Source organism: Lissotriton vulgaris, chromosome 2_2, assembly GCF_964263255.1.
Source record: "Lissotriton vulgaris chromosome 2_2, aLisVul1.2, whole genome shotgun sequence".
NCBI classification, from domain to species: Eukaryota; Metazoa; Chordata; class Amphibia; order Caudata; family Salamandridae; genus Lissotriton; species Lissotriton vulgaris.
In genome coordinates, this window is record NC_141688.1 from 204,598,112 (window position 1) to 204,619,781 (window position 21,670).

At 43.3% G+C, this 21,670-nt stretch overlaps 1 protein-coding gene across 2 annotated transcripts in view; it reads left to right on the top strand.

Annotated features, from left to right (window-relative positions):
- Positions 1-21,670, top strand: part of SLC1A2 (solute carrier family 1 member 2) — a 401,007-nt gene that overhangs the window by 238,643 nt on the left and 140,694 nt on the right. For both annotated transcript variants that reach the window (XM_086959544.1, XM_086959542.1), the window contains exon 3: positions 20,316-20,468. In XM_086959544.1, coding sequence (XP_086815670.1) covers positions 20,316-20,468 — 153 coding nt within the window. The remainder of the gene's footprint in view (positions 1-20,315; positions 20,469-21,670) is intronic.

The window sequence follows — 21,670 nt, forward strand, 5'->3', positions numbered from 1 at the left end:
AGTGGTATGACCAACGAAGGCCCTTATTTTATATTAAAAATACAGGGCCTCATTTATGAAAAGTGACCGTCGCTGCGTGAAAACAGCGATGCGTCACTTTTCACTGCGCACTCCTTACGACATTCCTGATGCGTCATATTTAATGTATGACGCATCATGTCGCAAGGAGTTACAGATACGCCACTATTTCTGACGTATCTGTAAGCACAAAAGTGACGCATTGCTGGAGTGTGTCCAGTAATGCGTCCTTTCACATGGGGAAAGCCCCATGTGAAAGGGCTTGCGTCAGTCTTACGCCTGCTGTGAGGCAGGCGCAAGATTTTGACGCAACAGTGTCCTAAAAGTGACGCAGTTAAATCTCATAGATTTAACTGCATCACTATTACGAGGCTTTTTGCAGTGGAACGCCCCCTCTGCATACATTATACCTGACGCAGGTATAATGAGGTGCAGGAGTTTAAAAAGTGACGCATCTACCTAGATGCATCACTTTTTAAATATGGTGCAACGAGGCGCATTTTTTACACCGCTGGTGCGTCACAAAAAGTGACGCACCGGCGGCGCAAAACTGACACAAGGCCTTCATAAATAAGGCCCACAGAGCCTTGAACTATACCATTTCCAGATGAAAGGCAATATTTCTCTCCATGTGTCTCGCAGTTTGGTGCTTACTTTCCCTCCATGTTAAAGAACAGTAGATGTTTCAGCACCCAGGTTAATGTGCTGCATAGCTAATACGTATAAGGTCTTGAAGGCGAGAACGATTGCATTGCAAATGCTTGATAAGTGTTATTTTCTTTTGAGAAAAGTAGGCAGTGGCAGTGTGTGTTTGTCTACTAGTATGGCAATGTAGGTGCGCCTATGTGTGTTTTAGTTTAGTTTTTCTTTTATTTGCAGAGAGGACAGACCTGGGAGAGCATATTGTTAACTCCCTTCATGTAGAGTTGGGGGGTGGGGGTCAGGCCAGTTACAAGCTGCTATCATTCTCTACTACCTGCTGTCTGTGTGGGTGAAGCTTGTTTAAGTTCTCTGATAACATTAGGAGGGAGGGTAGCTGCCATTCTATCTTCTAATGTCACCACAAGGATCTGTCCTGCCATCTTGTTGGCCATACCCAGCCTTCGATTAGTACGAGGAGGCTGGCTCAGTGTATGATGTACACTTATGTAAGTGGCCACCCTGCACTAATCTAGACAACCCTAATGGTGCATTTAGTGGTCCTAGACAACCTTAGAAAGCTTTCTAAGTGGTAGCTGTGGAGAGCACCCTTCAGGCTTAGTACAGAAGGAGTGTAAAGCAGCTTGTTTTACCAGTACTCAATCTTCTGGCATAGGTAAGTGAAAAACAACCACACAGTGTAGTTATAAAAAGTATGTATTTATTATAAACACTCACTAGCACATTGCAATATCTCCTATCTGGAGATATAAACACAATTCACACAATAATTTGTCACTAGAATACATGAATAGCACAGAATACACAGTAGTACCCAGGGGGAGATCAAACCATATACTAAACTAGTGGAATACGTACCCCGACTTAAGTCAAGGATGGACCCAGGTGATGTAGACTAGTCGGGCGCTCAAGGAACCACCCAAGGTGAGTATCTAGGAACCCCACAAAGGCTGTGTGTAGAGTAAGTACATGACGCGTACTCAATGGAAGTCTAGTGGATCCTGAGAAACCTCGTGGAAGGTGGAACGTTAGGGAGCCGCGCCACCCGTTGATACCCCAGGTACTAGAATACCTGCTAGGGTGGCAGAGTGCATAGGTACAAAGAGACTTCAGAAACAGCCGTAGACCACAATGGAGGATTTCAGGAAGATACCACTGGCGAAGATGGGAAAGTGTTCAGTGGAACCCAAATGTGGATTAGAGAGGAGAAGTCCCTGAAAGCAAATGCAGGAAAGTGACTTCTTCGCTCCAAGGAAGTATCCTTTGGGAGTTTTGGGTGTACACAGGCCTTGTAAAGAACCTGTATGAACACAGGCACAGACGTTGCTGTAGACTTGCAGTACAACGAGACCAGGAGCAGCAAGAGTCTTCCCACTTACAGACTCGGTTCCCCTAAGTGATATCCTGAGTGCCCAGATGGTCGAAGTTCAAGAGGTGTTGGATCTGAATCTTGTCCCATGATGAATCTTGCAGCACAACTGAAGGTAATCCCTTAAGTACCCCAAAGAAAGGGTTAGAATGATTCAGGGGTACCTCCCAGAAGAGGGGCTGGACAGTGGGGAGGATACTCTCATGTCCTTTGTCCATTTTCGCACCAGAGCAGGAGTCAATGGCTTCCTGAACTGGTTTGGACTGGAGTTTGCAAGGAAGGCACGTCCCTCAAGCAGTCTCAGTGACGCTGGCAACTGACCCCACCCTGTCCCAATACACTAAGTCCTGTCTGGGAGGTGGTCATCCCTTCCTGTGACAGCATACCTATCGACCTGCCTTTCTCTGTGTGATCTTGGAGGGCAGCAGTAGGAGGACAGAATTGTTTCTGTGGTCAACAGCCATAGTTTGCTGCCAGGGTCTACAAGATGGATATCGGTAGCACTGAGGGCCTCTCGGGGGAGCTTTACAGTCTGGAATCTACCTATCACACTGTTTACGGTGTATGAGGTATGATTCCAACTTGTTTGATGAGAAACACAATAGGGTTCGTTACATACAGTTTAGAGGGGGTCATTGTGTAAGGACGCAGGGCCATCCTATGTATTGTATTGGCTGATGTACTTACAACCCAAGAGAATGGACTCCGAAGGTTGTAGGGATGTCCTCTAAATGTGGAAACAGATAGCTGTTCTACAGTCCTTGGGCACTGGAACCGTAAACTGTGACTATCAATCATAACATTATATCATCCCAAATAGGTCAACAGCTCCTCATCAAGGTTGAGGACAAATTGACTTTTGTTTCCTGTTCCACAATGTAAAATTATTCAATTTGTCTTTGTATTTTCCCTTAATTTGTAAATGTTTTCCAAATACCTTGTGCAATGTGGAGAAAATTGTAGCCTTACAGTAACAAGTTCAAACAGTGTTTGAGTCCAATCTGACATCCCAAGTCATGTGATAAATTTAGTGCATTCATTTGAATTATCTTTATGCAAGTTCCTCAAGGATTTCCACTGAGAAATCTTTGTGGGAGGGGGCCAAATAGGTGGAGGTCATAAGTCTGTGGTGGGTATCAATGAAAAAGGGAAAGCATGGGGTTTTACAATATGTGGTAAAACTGAAAACTGCATTGGAGTATGTGAAATTTGGAAGGAGCAGGTAAATTCACACTAGGAAAATGCCTAGTATAGGGATGGTTCGTCTCCATAGAAATTGCACTGCTTCCTAATTTCTTGCAACATAGAATGAGGGATGAGATTGAAGTTAACCAGGCCATAAGAAAAGTGTAGACTTTTAACAACTGTGGAACCAGTTAATAGCTGCCCAAAACCTGCCAACAAAAGTACAGGATCTCCTAACGTTTGATCTTAGAACATTTTCTGCAGCTCCATCAGCGGTGGAAAGTGTAACGATGAACACAAAAGTTTAATTTCTCTTTCAAACTCACTTCAGAACGTTTACTCAAATGTGGCTGCTGAAGCTGCTATTCTTTCATTGGTCATGTTGCAGTTTGAGAATTGCCTCTTTGGTTAAAATATTTGGTTTTTAAGAAACGTTTTGTAGAAGTCATCCCAGAGAAATGTGAGAGTTTTCCCACACAGGGGCAATTATGAATACCCAAGAGAACATATCCTGGAAAGCAAGTCATTCAGACTCATTCACATTCATGGTTTATGAAATGGCTCACTGATCATGAATTGGACCTTCACTGGATGAAACTTGTTTTCCTAGAAGAAATGTGCTCCTGTCAATGACAAGAGTAAGTTTGCTTCCACTGCCCTGTACCTAATGGGAATATCAGGAAATAGGTTTCTCCATAAGGAGACACAAAATAAAACGTAAGTATCTAAATACACAAATATGTCATATTTATGCATGCAGAATGTTCCACCAGGAGATATTTTTGCTTCAGTAAAATCTATATGTGTGAGTACAGTGGTATAAATTTCTTGGAACACTTATGTGAATCCCCCAAAAATTGGAAATCTAATCCAACCTTTTGAATATTACAAAATACACTCAGGGGCTGCTCTAGGACGGTGCGACGGGTGCTACCGCATAGGGTGCTGCTTAAATGGGGGAGCCTGTTTTCTAGTTCATATTGTGCTTTAACCTCTTCACTGCGGCGGCTATTCCGCCGCAGTGCTAATGGGGCGGGGTGGAAGAGCGGCGGGTGCATGCTGGTGACGGAACCGCTCCGTCACCAGCCGCGGTTGCGCTGTGCTTATGACGTAGCGGTTCCGTCACGGCTCCGTCCGTTCAGCGCAGGCACGGAATCCGCTCCGCGCAGGCGTTCCGAGCGGGCCGTGACGGAACCGCTCCGTCATCAGCACAGCGCGACCGCGGCTGATGACGGAGTGGTTCTGTCACCAGCAGGGGAGGGGTTAAAGCACCCACTGCCACTTTCCTGGCCCTCAGCAATTGTCAGGCAACAATTAATATGTCAAGAAAACTCAGGTGATAAATGTTCTTCTAGGCGAGATCGGAGTTTTGTCTAGTTGAAGTTTTAACTTGTGAAAGTATTGATTCATGGTAAGGTAGCGCAGAGGGTTAATATGCCTGCTGCAAAGTACATGTACCATGCAGATCACAAAGTGGATGTAATGTAAACAGGGCAGTGTGTTACTGCTTTCGTCAGAGACTTCCTTTTGTTAGTTGTGGTTTACAGTGAGCTATTAACTGTCAACTGTGTGCAGACTTCAAGGTATAGATTAGAGGTATGGCTATTTTCCCCAGACTTTCATTATTCTAATGTTGCAAAAATAGTACATTTGGTTACAAATCAGTACTTGTTATTAAGGTGACATTATTAAATTCAGAGTTTGTGCTTCTCCACACCAAGTACTCTTCAACTATACTGCCTACCTGTATGGATAATATGTGAATTCACCCCTTGTTGTCCACTGTCTAATGTAACATTTCCTATACACTAATTTACACACCTATGATTTATGGTCTCTGTTTAATGTGTGTGTTATGTAAAGTGCTCTGACACCCTTCACTTTTGTGACTGATGCTATAAAATTAATTAAATACATTTGAGAGAGAGTGCTTATGGAGACTGTTAAAGAATGGTGGGGAGGGAATCCGTGGTGGAGGTGGTCATTGGGGAGCGCACAAAAACATTGTCACACTGGCACCACCAGGGCTAAAGTCGGCCTTCAATACACTACACCAGCAGGACCAAAGAAAGGTTCATGAAAAGGGAAAATACAATTAACAGGATTATTTACATGCTTGTGACTGCGTTAGCAAAGGAGACACAGCCAGGCAGCAACACAGCAACGAGGACACAGGTGGTGGAAGGAATATGCCAACATCCATTCCAGAAATGGATTATGCTGGCCAGACGGACTGCTACCTCAGCAGCGCTGGAGAGAATTCCCGTGCTGCACTGAAGAAAAAGAAAAAAGAAAAAAAAATGCAAACTGTGTGACTTGAGACAGGGGACCAAAAAATAGAGTTCCCAGGTTCAAGCCCAGAGCACGTTAGAAGGGCGGGAGAAACCCACTCACATGATTTTCATACAGTAGGTCGATGACTAGCTCATACTGACACTCATCGTCTAATGTTCCTAGTAGCGTCTTCTTGTGGTGACTCCAAGATAGTGGTTGATCAAGGATTCTTATTGGAAATTAACCCTCAGTCTCCCGGGGCCTAGTCAGCAAGACCCCAGGAGAGGCTTACCTTTCTATAACTGCATTTCCGTATCTGACGTTCGGGGACCTCTCTTGTTGCTCATAAGGCCACATTACGATGTCTGTAGACAGTGAAAGAAGACTCTGACTTGCTTCTTTATATACTCTGAATTGAAATGCTTTATTTAAAAATACTGTATTGTATTGACAATCACTGCAAAGGCCATGCCTCTAATGAATACATATGAACCTGTTTATTGTCCCTATTGGTGTTAATGGTGGTATTAGGACATAAGCCTGTTTTAATAATGTGGTGACACTGACAAATGCAAGTAGAACTGCCTTGTATATAATCACACCCACTTATAATATGAAGGTGCATCTGGTATAGCTGTTTGATGTTTAGGACCCCTAAGAGTGTAATGTAATATGAGGATATCTTCTTGAGATATTATATATATATATCTACACACACACACACACACACATATATATATATATATATAGATATATATATATATATATATTTATATATAGCGCTGAGAGGAGTATTGTTAAGAAGAATCTCTGCGAGCACACTGATCGAGTTTACAAGGCCTTTTAATCAAGTAGCAGATAAAGACGCGTTTCAACTACGTCCATGGTCTTGGTCACATGACCTCTTCCTGGGTCAACCCCTGTTTAAATGCAACCAATACATATGTGGACACCACATGTCAAATGAGAAACATGGGAAAATATTTAAAACAACATTTTCACATATTGCATATTCATTTACCAGTTGCTTGTAATTGCAGCAACAATCAACCATTCCAACCAGAATTATCCATTCCAATATTGTCCTGTGGTAGTAATATTGCTTTCAGATGAGTTGGTATGGTAGTTGTCGAGTAGTGAAGCAAAGGTGTAATCAGGTGGCCCGGTGTGACATCCCGCCCAAAAGAAAAGGGTGAGGAGCCCACAGTCATGAGTAATGGGCCGACAGTGGTCAAAGAGCGCTGATATAGTGCCCTACAGGGACTGCGTCGCTTTGAATACCATTGTAGCGGTGCTACAGAGACGTGTGATAGCCAATAACTGTCCTGGAGATACACAGGAAGGGCTGAAATTCTGGTATAGTATCAAGAGAGTGTTTAAACTATATGAGATACAGTTACCATGTGGAATTAGCTGACGTCACTACCCATCCTCATGTTAGTAACTCCGTGCTGTCAAGTGAAAAAAGTCTACAGTAGACAGTGTGGGGGTAACTATGGTGACTAGGAGTAATGGGGATTTCCTGGGACGTCCAAGCACTCCGGTGCACATAACTCCAACGAAGGTGTATCATCCGTTTTATTTCTCAGCTACATGTGCCTGTAAAAACAAGTTTGTACACAACAATTAGTAGCAGCAAGGGCACCAATTTTCCAATCGATAGTAATCACTTAATAAACATTTTTTAGTGTACTAACATAGGCAAGGTCATAATATGTTATTGAATGCATCCTGTAACAAAAGCGCTCTATATACATATTAAAAAACAAAAAGGAACAAAGATGGGAAAAAGATGGGCCGTGAGTGATCTGTCATGTGGTGCATGTTTATTAGCTACACTGTTCTACAGATGGAAGTACATCTCCTCATCCACATTAAGCCCATCTGGGAACTTTGTGCCAGCATGCAGGATGAAGCAGGATTCTAACTGATGAAGGACCGCCTGTTGGTTGCCCCTTCTTGGGTTGACGCTCATAGAATCCCTACCAAAGTATCTGGCTAGTGTCCAGTCTCCCTTGTATCTGTCAGTAAAGTGCCTAGATGTCCTATAGGTATGGTCTTTGTTGGTGATAGCCCTCCAATACTCTAAGATCTGCTTTTTGACCGGAAATTTAGTGGAGACGATATACCATAGTCCGCAAGGGCACACAATAGTGTATATCCCATATTCAGTACTGCAGGTAATTGTTTTAGATTTGTTCCATCGTTTTTTTTTGTAGCTATCTAGGGTGACGTCCGACACATTACAGGCTTTGCAGTTGCCACACCTGCAGAAACCCTTGGCTTGTTAAAGCCAATTTGTCTCTCTGATCTGGAGGTGACTGTGTACAAGAAGGTCTTTGAGTGAGGCACTTCTCATGTAGGGCATTGATGGATTAGGACCCACTTTGTTTCTCAGATTAGGATCCTACCTAAGAATGCCCCATCTGGTTTTCAATATTTTTCGTAGCTGATCTGCATGACTGCTAAATTTGGTGATGAACCGTAAGGTTTCTAGTGTGGCTTCTTTGGGGATTCTTTCTGAGTTTTGTTTGAATAGAATCTTGCTCCTAGATTGTTTTTCCACCATTGCTATTGCCTGTTTCAGTGCTTTGCGAGAATAGCCTCTCTCTCTAAACCTCTCTATCATGTGTTGTTTGTTTTGCTCATAGGTAGCAGCAGTGCTGCAGTTTCGTAGGGCCCTTAAAAACTCGCTGTATGGTATGCCCTCTCAAGCTAGATGGGTGGCACCTGGAGGCTTATAATACCGAATTACCAGCAGTTTTTTTCCCCTGAAGAGATTGGTACAGATGGTGCCATAATGAACTGTGAGCTTGAGGTCTAGAAAATCAATAGATTGTTTGCTGTAGTGTCTAGTGAATCTCACGTGTACATAGTTATCATTCAACGTATCTACAAACTTGTTAAGTTCCACTTCTGTCCCCACTCAGACAAAAAAAATATCATCGATATACCTTAACCATTTGGTAACATTAAAGATCCAATGTTCCGTTTTGTCACTCCAGAGCACCTGCTTCTTCCACACCCCACCATGATATTGGCGTAGTTTGGGGCAAAGCAGAAGCCCATGGAGGTCCCTTAAAAAAAAAAAAAAAATATATATATATATATATATATATATATATATATATATATATGTGTATATATATATATATATATATATATATATATATATATATATTACCTACTGGCGATAGCCAGTAGGTATATATAGTTAGGATTTTTTCTCTATGGAACTTTTGAAAATTCTATGCCTAATAACTTTGGCGTTTGTGGACGGAATCGGCTGAAATTTTCAGGAAAATGGCACATTTTGTTTCTGAGCAGCCCCTGAAGATTTGGTGGGGTTTCGTCAAGGGGGGGCTGAGAAAAAAGGGGGGTCCCAAAACACATTTTTTGCATTGAGTTTTCCATAGGGCGGTTGGACTCACTTTTAGCTCGAACGGCTGAATGGATTTGCACGAAACTTGGCAAAATTGTAGGGACTGTTAGCCCGATGTGCCTTTGCTAGGTCTCAATATATGTGCTTCAGTGGATTTTGAGAAATTAACGTTTAAAACAAGATATATATCTGTAACAGCGCTCCGGGCAGCGCTCCGGTTCGCGAACTTTTTTCGCGTATCGGAACTTTGCGAAGCGAAGCTGATTGGCTCTCCGGTGTCTGTCAACATTCTAAACAGTCCGGAGCGGCCGCCATCTTGTCTCTCGGTAGGATCGAGAGACAAGAGGAGGCCAAAACAAAGGGGGAAATGAAGGAAAGGGGGCAAGGTAGACCCCTTCTGACCCAAAGAGATTGATGAGGGGGATATTATAGAGCCACGCCGGGCCCAAAAAAAAAAAAAAAAAAATCCGATTTTTTCGCCGTAGAGACGCGTCTTGGTTCGCGAACCGGGCAGCTAACCGGGCAGCTAACCGGGAAGCTAACCGGCAGTGTAACCCAAAAAAAAAAAAAAAAAAAACGATTTTTTCGCCGTAGAGACGCGTCTTGGTACGCGAACCGGGCAGCTAACCGGGCAGCTAACCGGGAAGCTAACCGGCAGTGTAACGGGAGTCTGAGGAGTAGCTGATTGGCTGTCAATATTGTAAACAGTCCGGAGCGGCCGCCATCTTGTCTCTCGGTAGGATCGAGAGACAAGAGGAGGCCAAAACAAAGGGGGAAATGAAGGAAAGAGGGCAAGGTAGACCCCTTCTGACCCCCTAGGATTGATGAGGGGGATATTATAAAGCCACGTGGGGCCAAAAAAAAACAAACAAAAAAATCCGATTTTTTCGCCGTAGAGACGCGTCTTGGTACGCGAACTGGGCAGCTAACCGGGCAGCTACCGGGAAGCTAATCGGCAGTGTAACGAGAGTCTGAGGAGAAGCTGATTGGCTGTTATCATTGTAAACAGTCTGGAGCGGCCGCCATCTTGTCTCTCTGTGGGTTCGAGAGACAAGAGGTGGAAAAAAAAAAGGTGTAAATGAATGAAAGGGGTAAGGCAGACCCCTCCTGAACCCCTAGGATTGATGAGGGGGCTATTAAAGTTCCCTGGGGGGTGAAAAAAAAAAATTTGCGATTTTTCGCGGTAAAGGTGGTTCCTGGTACGTTAACCGGGCAGCTAACCGGCAGCGTAACGGGAGTCCGACATATTGTGTTTTTTGAACGTTTGTGATATGTGCACGTGTGGATTTTGTCTAATTAAGGTTAAAAAAAAATATATATATCTTTAAGCGTGTTCTGGCGCGCTTACGTTTTGGGTTTGGTTTGCGCTGCAGAGACGATACGTCACGGTTATGCGATGCATCATGAGGCGTCTCACGGGCTACGTGATACGTCACTTAATAAAGAATATATTTTACAGCTATAGATATTAGCTTTTAAAAAACCAATGAAATTCACAGAAAAAACCATAGGTTATAGACCATATATAGTTAGGAATTTGCATTTACAAAACCTTGTATATAGTTAGGGATTAGCATTTAAAAAACCTTATTTTATTTGCACAAAACCATTGAAATTCCATATATAGTTAGTTGCACTAACTATATATCGCGGACCCGCAATCCACTGCTAATGATGTCACATATTACATCATTCATGACATGGTCAGTGACATCACTGATGACATCACTGATGACATCTCAAATGGCATCACTGATGACATCACTGATGACAACACCCAGTGACTGTATGTTTCTGTAAAGTTAAAATATGTCTTACATATTGAAGAATGAGTGGATGTATAAGTGTCTGGATGAAGGATTTAGTAGGTGCATGACTGACTGTATGAGAGAATGATTAAATGTGTCTCACTGAGTGCATGGGTTAGTGATTAAAGTGTCTTAATTTGGCAATCAATATTTATGTTCTTCTGTAAACTGCTGCATGTTTAAATCAGTAGCTATATCAGTAACTATATGGGTTATTGAATGGTTGCCCAAGTATTTGTATGGGAGACTGAGTGTGTGTGTGGGTGGCTGGGAGGTGTATAACTCTGTGCATAGATGTGTGAGCGGTTGATTCCCTAGGTGTATGGGTTCAAAAGTGCATGTAGAAACAGCTGTATGGACAGTTGACTGTGTGCATGAGTATATTGGTGAGTGAATGGATATCTCAGTTCTACATGTCAAAGTAAGTACATATGTAAAACACACTCCATGTGAGAGTTGACATATATAAATAACTGAACATAAGAGTCAGTGAATGTGAGAGTGGCTGTATGAATCATTGTGAACTTGTATCAAGGATTGTATAAGAGAGTAAATATGTGTTAGTATATGTTTGAATAAGTAAGGTGTGTATAACTGTATAGTTAAGGAAATGGAGATGTGATTGATTCTTTGCATGACTGAATAGGTGTGTGAGTAACTCCATGGATGTGTGACAGTCTGTGAGTGCCTGTTTACACTGAGTGTATCAAAGGTTATATTAGAGTCTGAAGATGTATTATCACATAAATGATATCATCAGTGATGTAATCAGTAATGTCAAATGAGATGTCAGTGATGTCATCAGTGATGTCATTTGAGATGTCATCAGTGATGTCATCAGTGATGTCATTTGAGATGTCATCAGTGATGTCATCAGTGATGTCACTGACCATGTCATGAATGATGTAATATGTGACATCATTAGCAGTGGATTGCGGGTCCGCGATATATAGTTAGTGCAACTAACTATATATGGAATTTCAATGGTTTTGTGCAAATAAAATAAGGTTTTTTAAATGCTAATCCCTAACTATATACAAGGTTTTGTAAATGCAAATTCCTAACTATATATGGTCTATAACCTATGGTTTTTTCTGTGAATATATATATATATATATATATATATATACCGTGACGGACTAAGGGCTGTTCAATTCTTCTTGGGTAACATATCTGTGCAATATGTGGATCATAACAAAATGCTGATTGCCATGATTTCCTTCTGTTTAAACAACAATTATTTTCAATTCAACAGCCAATACTTTCAACAAATCAGGGGTGTGGCCATGGGGGCCTGTTTCTTTCCCAGTTATGCCTGTTTGCATATGGGCTACTGGGAGAGACAGGTCCTAATGGGTACGTACGGTCTGATTATGGCTAATCTGGTAGCCCAGTGGTATCGTTACATTGACGATATTTTTCTTATATGGCGGGGCACCAAACAGGAGGCAATTGAATTTATTGCACAACTGAATAACAACACATACAATCTGGAGTTTACCCACAACATGAGTCAAACATGTATTGATTTCTTGGATGTCAGGGTCTTGATCACCAACAATAATTTACACACTACATTGTTCTGCAAACCGACTTCCGGAAATACCGTGCTACATGCTAAGAGTCATCATCCGGCACATCTGATTCTCAGCATCCCCTACGGGAAGATGCTGCGCATCAGACGGATCTGTAGCACAGAGGAACAATGTAAACAGGCCCAATATGACAGTAGAGCCCGTTTTCTGGCCAGGGGTTATGCTCAGAACACAATAAATGCAGCCATCCGTAAGATTAATGCTATGCCCAGGGAGACAGCCCTACAACCTAGGACACCTACAAATAAAGAGACGGACAATACTGATCAACCTGTCAGATTAGTATTAACATTCAATCGTCAATTTCAGGCATTAAGGATAATCATTTCCAAAAAGTGGAATCTCATTAAATCTGATCCAGTGATTGGTCATTTAATGCCAGCTAGACCTGACATCTCATGTAGGAAAGCTTATTCCCTTAGCGAAGCACTGGTCAAATCCAGTCCTGAGGTCGTGATATCAACGTCCTGGTTTAAAGCCATCAAATGTTTCAAGAAATGTTTGTCCTGCAAGGCATGCAGTCACAGCATGAATATGATTGAGTATTTAACCCCCTTTTCTGATGTTCCTCGGCTTATCACCAAGCAATTAGGGTGCAAAACAGAGTTCACAGTGTATGTGTTGGAGTGTCCGTGTGCCCAAGTCGCAGGTGCTCAAAAGGATACTCCAGCACAATAGGGCCATCAACACTGAGGTCCCCACCTACACAGTGGCACGTCATTTTAAGGAACACCATGGTAAACAGAGCCATCTGTTGAAATATTTTGCAATTGACTCGGCTCCTCCTCTTCGCAGAGGTGGTAACCGTGAAGCTATTTTAAGGGTTCTTGAGAGCAAATATATCCTTGATCTCGATACCAAGATACCACATGGTTTAAACATTAGTGTGGATTTTTATACTCATCTTTAGTTTCCTGATGGCCTCACCATTGACATCCATACAAATAATTTCTGTAAACTTGTATTCTTATTTGTATGTTGATATCCTAATGTTGTCCAAAATGTTGATATTGCTGCCACAACCCCCCTGCATTGATACATGATTCAAGATGATGACTTGATCATACTCCCATTCTCCATCAAGGGAGGTGTTTTAATGTTACGTTTTTAGTTCGTGTCATCACTATTCACGACACCCTTCGTTTTATTTTCTCTTGGGTTTCACATTATGGTTGACATGGTGATAATTATGATTATGAACATCGGCTCATTGCCGAAACATATTTCGTGGTTAAAATAACCATCCAACATGACCCGTTATATTCACCCACTTGGGTTAAATTACATTAAAAATCGCCACATGGCATGGATCGAATGATGTGAAATGTGGGCAACATGATGCAGATTGGGAAAGTGCATATTATTGCGATTCCTACTAGTTGCCATTTCTTCACTTGTGACAAAATTCACCAACACTAGGCCTTTATAGATAAATAGTGGTTGTTTTGGCACGTGGAATGTAATAATGTATATAAATTCCATCTTGGCCTTTGTACATTTGTAAATCTGTTTTAAATTTTTTTTTAAACATTGTACATTCACTGGCTTTTTATACGTGGTCATTGATATGTTTTTTATGTTTACTACCATGTGCTACAGTTCAATCAATCATGTGTTCCCACAGTTATGCACTTGCACCTTAAAAACATTCTGTCCCACCCCTAGCGTCATGTGACCAAGGCCTCTGAGCATGCTGGTGGCAATGCATCAAAATTAAATAAAAATATTTTCTTCACCTGAAGACTGGGCCAGCTTTCGTTTGTCCGGATCGGCGGTCCCCCGGGACATTGGGGTGTGCTAGTTTGCGCTGAACGAGTGCAGTTCGATATCGGCGACCTCTAGTTAGGACCTTTTTTCTATTAATAAAACATTTTTTCTTATCCCAATAACTTTGGCGCCGGTTGACGAATCTTCGCGAAATTTTCAAAACTAGTGGGGCGCTCTGGTCAGCTCCTATCTTGAAAGTTTCGGGGTGATTCGGCAAGCGGGGGCCGAGAAAAGAGGGGGTCCCAAAACGTGTTTTCTCCATGTTAACTCCCATAGGAAACTTTAGACACGGCTACAGTCCAAACTGCAGAACGGAATTAGACCAAATTTGGCAACAAGGTAGCCCTTGTTTCAGAAAGAACTCTTTTTGTGAAATGGTGTAAATCCGTTCAGTAGTTGCTGAGAAAATCAAACAATAAAAGTTTTGATATTTAGAGACACGGACGATCCGCGGACCCTCCCGACCACGAGCTGCATTCTAAGTGGCTGTCAACACTCCAAACCAGGAAGTGTTGGCACCCGAAAACAGGGAAACAGATACAAAAAATCAAGAAAAGAGAGCAGGGTAGAAACCCCTGACCCCCTAGGACTGCTCAGGGGTTCCCACAAGGAACCACAGGGCCCAAAAAAGCATTAAAAAAAGAAAATGTCGAGATTCATGCACCCAGAGCGAATTTCAAGACACAAAGCACGGGGGCACGCAGCCCCCCGCAGCCCTGGGGACCACCACTCCCCGGGGCTGATTTTTTAATAGGTGGGGGGCCCTCCAAGGCCCCCCAAATCCCAGGAACCGCTAACCGGGGCTTTTATTACTGATTTTGCGGGTGGGTATACAGCCCCCAACTGCCCCAGGAACCGCCAACCCCGGCCTTTTTAAAATAAATAATATACACCTGTGTGGGGGGGGGGCTCGAGCCCCCTTCACACACCCCGGGGACCACCACTTCCCTGGGGCACTAATATTAAAATGGGGGGGCTGTTATGGATCCCCGAGCCCTGGGGACGACCACCTCCATGGGGCTGTGAAAATAGTGGGAGGGGGGCCTGCTCTCATTTTTAAAAATCAAAACTACATTGCTTCTCCACACGGGGAGCTGCATGTCAGCAGCTCCCCATGTGGAAAAGCAATGCCGGCTCCCACAGGACGCGGGTAACCGGCAGGGACTTTGGGGCATTGTGCTCCCCCCACGGCACCAGAGGAGGGGGCAGGCCCCAGGGGATGGGCTCCAGGGGTGACCATGTGGCCCCCCCCAAAAAAACAATGACAGGCCCGGCCCCAGGGGTTGGGGTCCCTGGGGCCATATTTTGCCTGAGGAGGGGGACCACGTGACCCCCCTCCCAAAACATAAAAAAGGATGGCCAGGCCCCGGGAGATAGGTTCCCCAGGGCCAATAGTGGCCTAGGAGGGTGGCCACGCGGCCCCCCTCCATCAAAAATAAAAAAATGTAAATGAGGTACAGCCCCGGGGGATGGGGTCCCTGGGGCTAAGAATAGGGGCCTCAGGAGGGGGGTCGTGCAGCCCCCCACCTAGATTGAAAAAATAAATAAAATGATGGCAATGCCCAGTGGGATGGGGTCCCCAGGCCGAAATTGGCCTCGGGATGGGGGCCACGCAGCCCCCTACCCTTTTACATTTTGTTTTTATTTAAAAAAGGGGGAAGGCCCTAGAGGATGGGGTTCCCAGGCACCAAAAAAAGGAAAGTGGATGGGGGCCACACAGCCACCTTCTTAAATTTTTTATTTTTTTAAAGCCATATCTTGGCTAGGCCTCACCCTCTCCCTGCAGCACTCAGCAAACGTGCCCACGTTGTAAGTTGGGGAATTAATTCCCCTTGAATACTGAGGGTCACTGGGGGCCCACTAGGCCACCAGGTACCTCCAGTATGCACCAAGGAGCTGCATTGCAGAGAGGTGTTGAGAGACCACGCCACTTTCTACAGCTGTCTGCAACGCAGCTCTGTGCAGGTGCTTACTGGAGATACCTGGTGGGCTAGTTGGACCCCAGGGACCCTCAGGATTTAAGGGGACTTAATACCCCAACTTAAAACGCACCACGGGGCACATTTGCACAGTGGTGAAGGGAGTGGGGGAGGCCTGAGGTGACATGTGTGCAAACACGCCCTGTGGCACGTTTTAAGTTGGGGGATTAAGTCCCCTTGAATCCTGAGGGACTTAATCCCTCAACTTAAACCGTGCTACGGGGCGTGTTTACACAGTGGTGAAGGGAGGGAGCGGGGCCTGAGGTGACGTGTGCAAAGACACCCTGTGGCACGTTTTAAGTTGGGGAATTAATTCCCCTTCAATCCTGAGGGCTCTTGGGGGCGGACTAGTCCACCAGGTACCTCCAGTAAGCGCCACAGGTCTGCGTTGCAGAGAGAGGAGGCCCAGGCCACGTCCCTTTTTACACCTCTCTGCAACGCAGCTCTTAATTCCCCAACTTACAACACGCTAGGGGGCACGTTTGCAGAGTGGTGGAGAAAGGGGGCATGGCCGTTGTCTATCTCTCACCTATCCCACTGTGTGGGGCTTACTGGAGGTAAAAGATAGGCTAGTTCGCCCCTAAAGGACCCCCAGAAGTGAAGGGGACTACAATCACCATGCAAGAGCGTGCCAGGGAGCGTGTTTGTAGAGTGTTGGGCGAAGTGGGCGTGGACTGGTACGAGTACTTACCAGTGCTGCTGTGTGGGACTGACTGGTATTAGTTTGGGATGTTGGCCCCAAGGAGGTCTTTGAGAGCCAACTACCCCTCTTGTTACCTCCAGTAAGTTCCAAACAGTGGGATTGCTAAGACGTCTTCTGAGGCCATGGCCCCCTTTCTCTAACTCTCTGCAAACGTGCCTTGTTGCAGACTACGGGATGGAGGATGAATTCAAATTTAGTCCTGAGGGAGTTTGGGGGCCTAAAATCCCTCCTGGTACCTCCTGTAAGTCCTAAGCAGCAGATTTCCTGAGCGTTGGTTGGACGCCCACCACCCTTTCTCCACCACTCTGCAAATGCGACTACTAGCTAAAGTAGCATATTTCTGCACCACTGACTTACAGGTAGTTTTAATCCCCCTGCCCTATTATGTACTAGGGCCTGACAGAGGAGGTCATGCTATTCACAGGGGTACCCCAACGCATAGTGTTCCCTAGTTTATGTAGGTGTTTTCACTGTATTCTAAGTGTCTTTTAGCATAGCACTGGCTTTAGGCTTGGTTAGTCAGAGTCAGTTACCACCAGTACCCATCTGAAAAAGTTGTGGGCACAGGATGATTTTGCAACAAGGCCTCTTTCTGCTCCTCTGTTGGTTCTTTCTGCACATGTCTTGCTTCTTCCTGCACTTTTCTTCGTCTTTGTGGACTTCTGTTGCTTCTTTCTGCATTTCTTTTGCTTCTTTCTGTGCCTTTTTTCTTCTTTAGTCACATGTCCTACCTCTGTAAGCATAGTTAGAAACTAGCATTTAAAAAACCTTTGAAATTTACTTTAAAAACCACAGGTTTCAAGCACGTTATAGTTAGAAATTATCATTTAAAAAACAATAGAAATTCACAGAAAAAACATAGGTTTTAGGGAAAGTTATAGTTAGTTGTATATTTCACTCGTACAAAACCTAGAAATTCCCCCGTTATAGTTAGTTCAGCTAACTATAACTCACACCCCTGCAATGCACTGCTGATAACTTCACCTATTACATCACTCATGACATGGTCAGTTACATCACTGATGACATCTCAAATGACATCACTGATGACATCACTGATGATAAATTGATGCATCTTCTCACACCCTAATATAACCTTTGATACACCCACCATAAATTACAGACTGCCATTCTCAAAACCATAGAACCTCCAACACCAATAGCTACAAACCCACTCACTGATTCTTAGGTTTACACACACATCTAATCTCTCACCCATACAGTCACTCATACTTATGGTCACTCAGTACAGGACTATCATATGCACTCATATTCCTATATAGACACTCACACACCGCCACTCATCCACAGAAGTACTCACACACCTAGTCAGTCATGAAAATATTTAATCACACTGCCATTTCCCACCTATGTGTACCAGCTCTATTACTCCTACATATACTACCATATTCTTACGCTCTTATAAAATCACTGATACAAGCACACACTCATCCATACCGCCACTCTCACAATCACACACTCTCACTTATAGCCATTTATATACTCCAACACATATACATACTGCCTTTCACATATGTAGTTACTCACACATGTACCACTGAGATATACAGTCACTCACTAACACACCCATACACACACTCACCCACCCATACAGCCCATCACAGCTGAACTCTTAAAACCATGCACCCAGTAAATAATACACGCATACATCTATGCACAGAGTCACGCACTCCCCACTCACACAAACACTCAGGCACCCATACAGACACTCAGACAACAAATCAATAACCCATATAGACACTCATGTAGTTATTCGCAAATCCATGCAACCGCTTACACACCAACAGACAGACGGATACTGACATTCACACAATTTACTCACTAACCCATCCATTTAGTAAGATACGTTTAATCACTCACTTATAGAGTCAGTCACACACCTACTAAATCATCCATTCAGACACTTATACACCCACTCATTCTTCAATACGCCTTTCCCTATATATATTAAACATTTAAAATTTACAGAAACACATGGTCACTGGATGATGTCAACAGTGATGTAATTTGAGATGTCATCAGTGATGTCACTGACCATGTCATGAGTGATGTAACATGTGACGTTATCAGCAGTGCATTGCAGGAACTAACTATAACTGGGGAATTTCTATGGTTTTGTACGAGTGAAATTTCCAACTAACTATAACTTTCCCAAAACCTATGGTTCTTTCAGTGAATTTCTAAGGTTTTTTTAAATGCTAATTTCTAACTATAACGTGCCTGAAACATATGTTTTTTTCAGTGAATATATATATACAGCACCTGAGAGATATGTATGTATCATGAATGGATCATGAATAGTTGGTGATATGAGATCGAACACAGTCATTATGGACTTAGTCCGACAGGATTTCTGGCACTTGCCAACACTGTGTATAATTACCAACTTTATTTTAACTAATTTTCTAATTCTGTTGATCAGCGTGCTGTGCTCATGACTGTGTCTTCGACACCAGCAGGACATGTCGTATTGTTACATGTCCATGATTCTAAGTTCCACTGATTTTTTTAGCATAACTTTATTGCGCGTCTATTTCAACACTCACGCCCAATGCGTATATGCACACAGGGGCGTGGTGATTGGATGGCTAGGGACCACGTGAGTAGTGTGTGATGGCGGTGGTATTCCCCGCTGACATGACAATTTCTCGGCATACAACATATTGGAGTTGACAACTTCAGTAACGTTATGTACATATGTTTATCAATATGATTTGTGTATTTTCAACACAGCGGTTTTTGAATTTACGATTGTATATGAAGATTGAATTGTGACGATTAACATGCAGCACTATTTTCAACCTTTTAATTCAATAAGAAGAATGCACTTATTGTCTCATGAGAAGTTCTATACAACTTTTAGACAATGTTGATATGTACTTTCGAGTTCTATGTTTATGTTGTTTCACTTGTTACTATACATAAGATGGTGATTGGTCGATAGCTAATTCACGTGATCAAGCCATTGTGCATGGCGAAACGTGTTGTGGATTAAACAACACTTACACCATTTAGAGTGCTGGCTTTTTCACTTTCCTGAAAGCGCGCTTATTTTTGGACAAATCCTGTGTGAGATATATATATTTATATATATATATATGTAAATGTATATATATACATATATGTAAATTCATTTGTAGTATTTAGTAGTGCATGTAATAAATCTGCTCAGTGTTAATGATATGAACAATCAATAAAGTATTGTTACAAAGGAAAGAAAAAACACTGACTGGACAATAATTAATTGTGTGCTATTGTTGCATGCAAGCCAATTGAGACTGCTAGGCAATACCACCTCTCCTGATTAGGCCTTGGACTGCTATGCTTCACTACGCTCAGAGAGTCAAGCACTACAATAGGGTTCTTGCTTCCCAGTAAAGACATTTGCAGGCTTATTACTTGTGCAGGACTCCAATCCTTTGCAACTAATACCCAATTTCTTTCACGGTAATGTTATGTTTTTCAATGCATGCTTATAAAAGGCCTCTATTATTACATATTATCTGACGTCAGCTATTAGCAATGAATTTACAACTGTATCGCAATTCTTTTAGGTGTTATCATGGGAGCAGTGAGTGGGGGTCTGCTGCGAATGGCATCGCCGATTCATCCTGATATCGTCATGGTGATCGCTTTCCCAGGAGACATACTTATGAGGATGCTAAAAATGCTGATCCTTCCCCTGGTTATCTCCAGTTTGATCACAGGTGAGATTAATATACATGGCCTGTTTTTATAGCAAGTGTTTTTGAGCCTAATTTAATCAATTAAGGAAAGTGAGGTTATGGGCAATAAAGGGAGTTACTGAGCAAAAAGGTGAGTTGTCTAGAATCATGTAAAGTGGTCAAATGGCAAGGAGAAGATCAGAGCTGGCTGCTCCTTGTTTCACAGTCATTAAACCACCTTCTTGCAGGTACATTTGTGGCCCCTATTGTGGAAGGAACCAACATCAGCTCTGTGCTCCCTCAGTAACTCAATAATACACCCCAAGAGGTTCCAAAATCAGCCTTCTACAATATCCTGATTCTACAAAGCAAGGTTATCTGAACTGTATGAAAAGTGTGGCCGACTATGGGACCAGTGCACCTTGCTATGACCTACACGGGTCCTTGCACTCAATAATTTCACAAGAATCGGGGACTACAGAGTGCAGGCTCTAAATTTGTGGAGTACCCTGGCTCCAAGTATGATGTCTGAACCTTAGAGTCTGTGCTACAGGAAGACTTAGCTTTTCTTGCTGGGGTATGTGACAAAGGATATTAAATTGAGGCCACCCCTTTGCTGACTGGTCTCTTACTTCCCCCTCTGCCAATTGTACTTTTACAGATAAAACCTCAGCGCTCTGATGAACCGCCTGCCAACACACATCACTCTAAAAAAGTCCTTGATTAATAATTAAACACTCAAGCTCAGCTCATGCTAAGAAGCTAACAACAGCTACAGAAGTAGTGACTGGGTTAGAATTCTTGGTGCTTTGTCTTTTAAAGTACATGCCACACATGTGACTTTGTGATACATTTTTTGATCAAAGAAAAACTTCAGTTGTTGTAGACTGGAGTCAGTATCAGAAGACTTGTAAACAGTACCTTTTGGTTCTGGTCAACCGCGTCGGTGCGGCCCAGTTGTGGCTACCATCACGATTGCAGTGCTGCGTGCAGAGCACTCAGGTCGCAGTGCAGGCAGCGGCTTAGTAACGGTCGTCCATCAGTGTTGGTGAGACTAAGGTGGTGCAGTGAACCCGAGTGCTGCTGAGAGCAGTGCACACAGGTTGAGGTGCAAGCAGCGGCTTGTTGGCAGCAGCGGTCGTCAGTGAGACCAGGGTTGTGGTGCAAAGTGCAGCGGTGCCCTCTGCTGTGTCTTCAAAACACACAGTCAGCAGCAGTGTTGGTAATGGCGCCAGGCTGCGGTT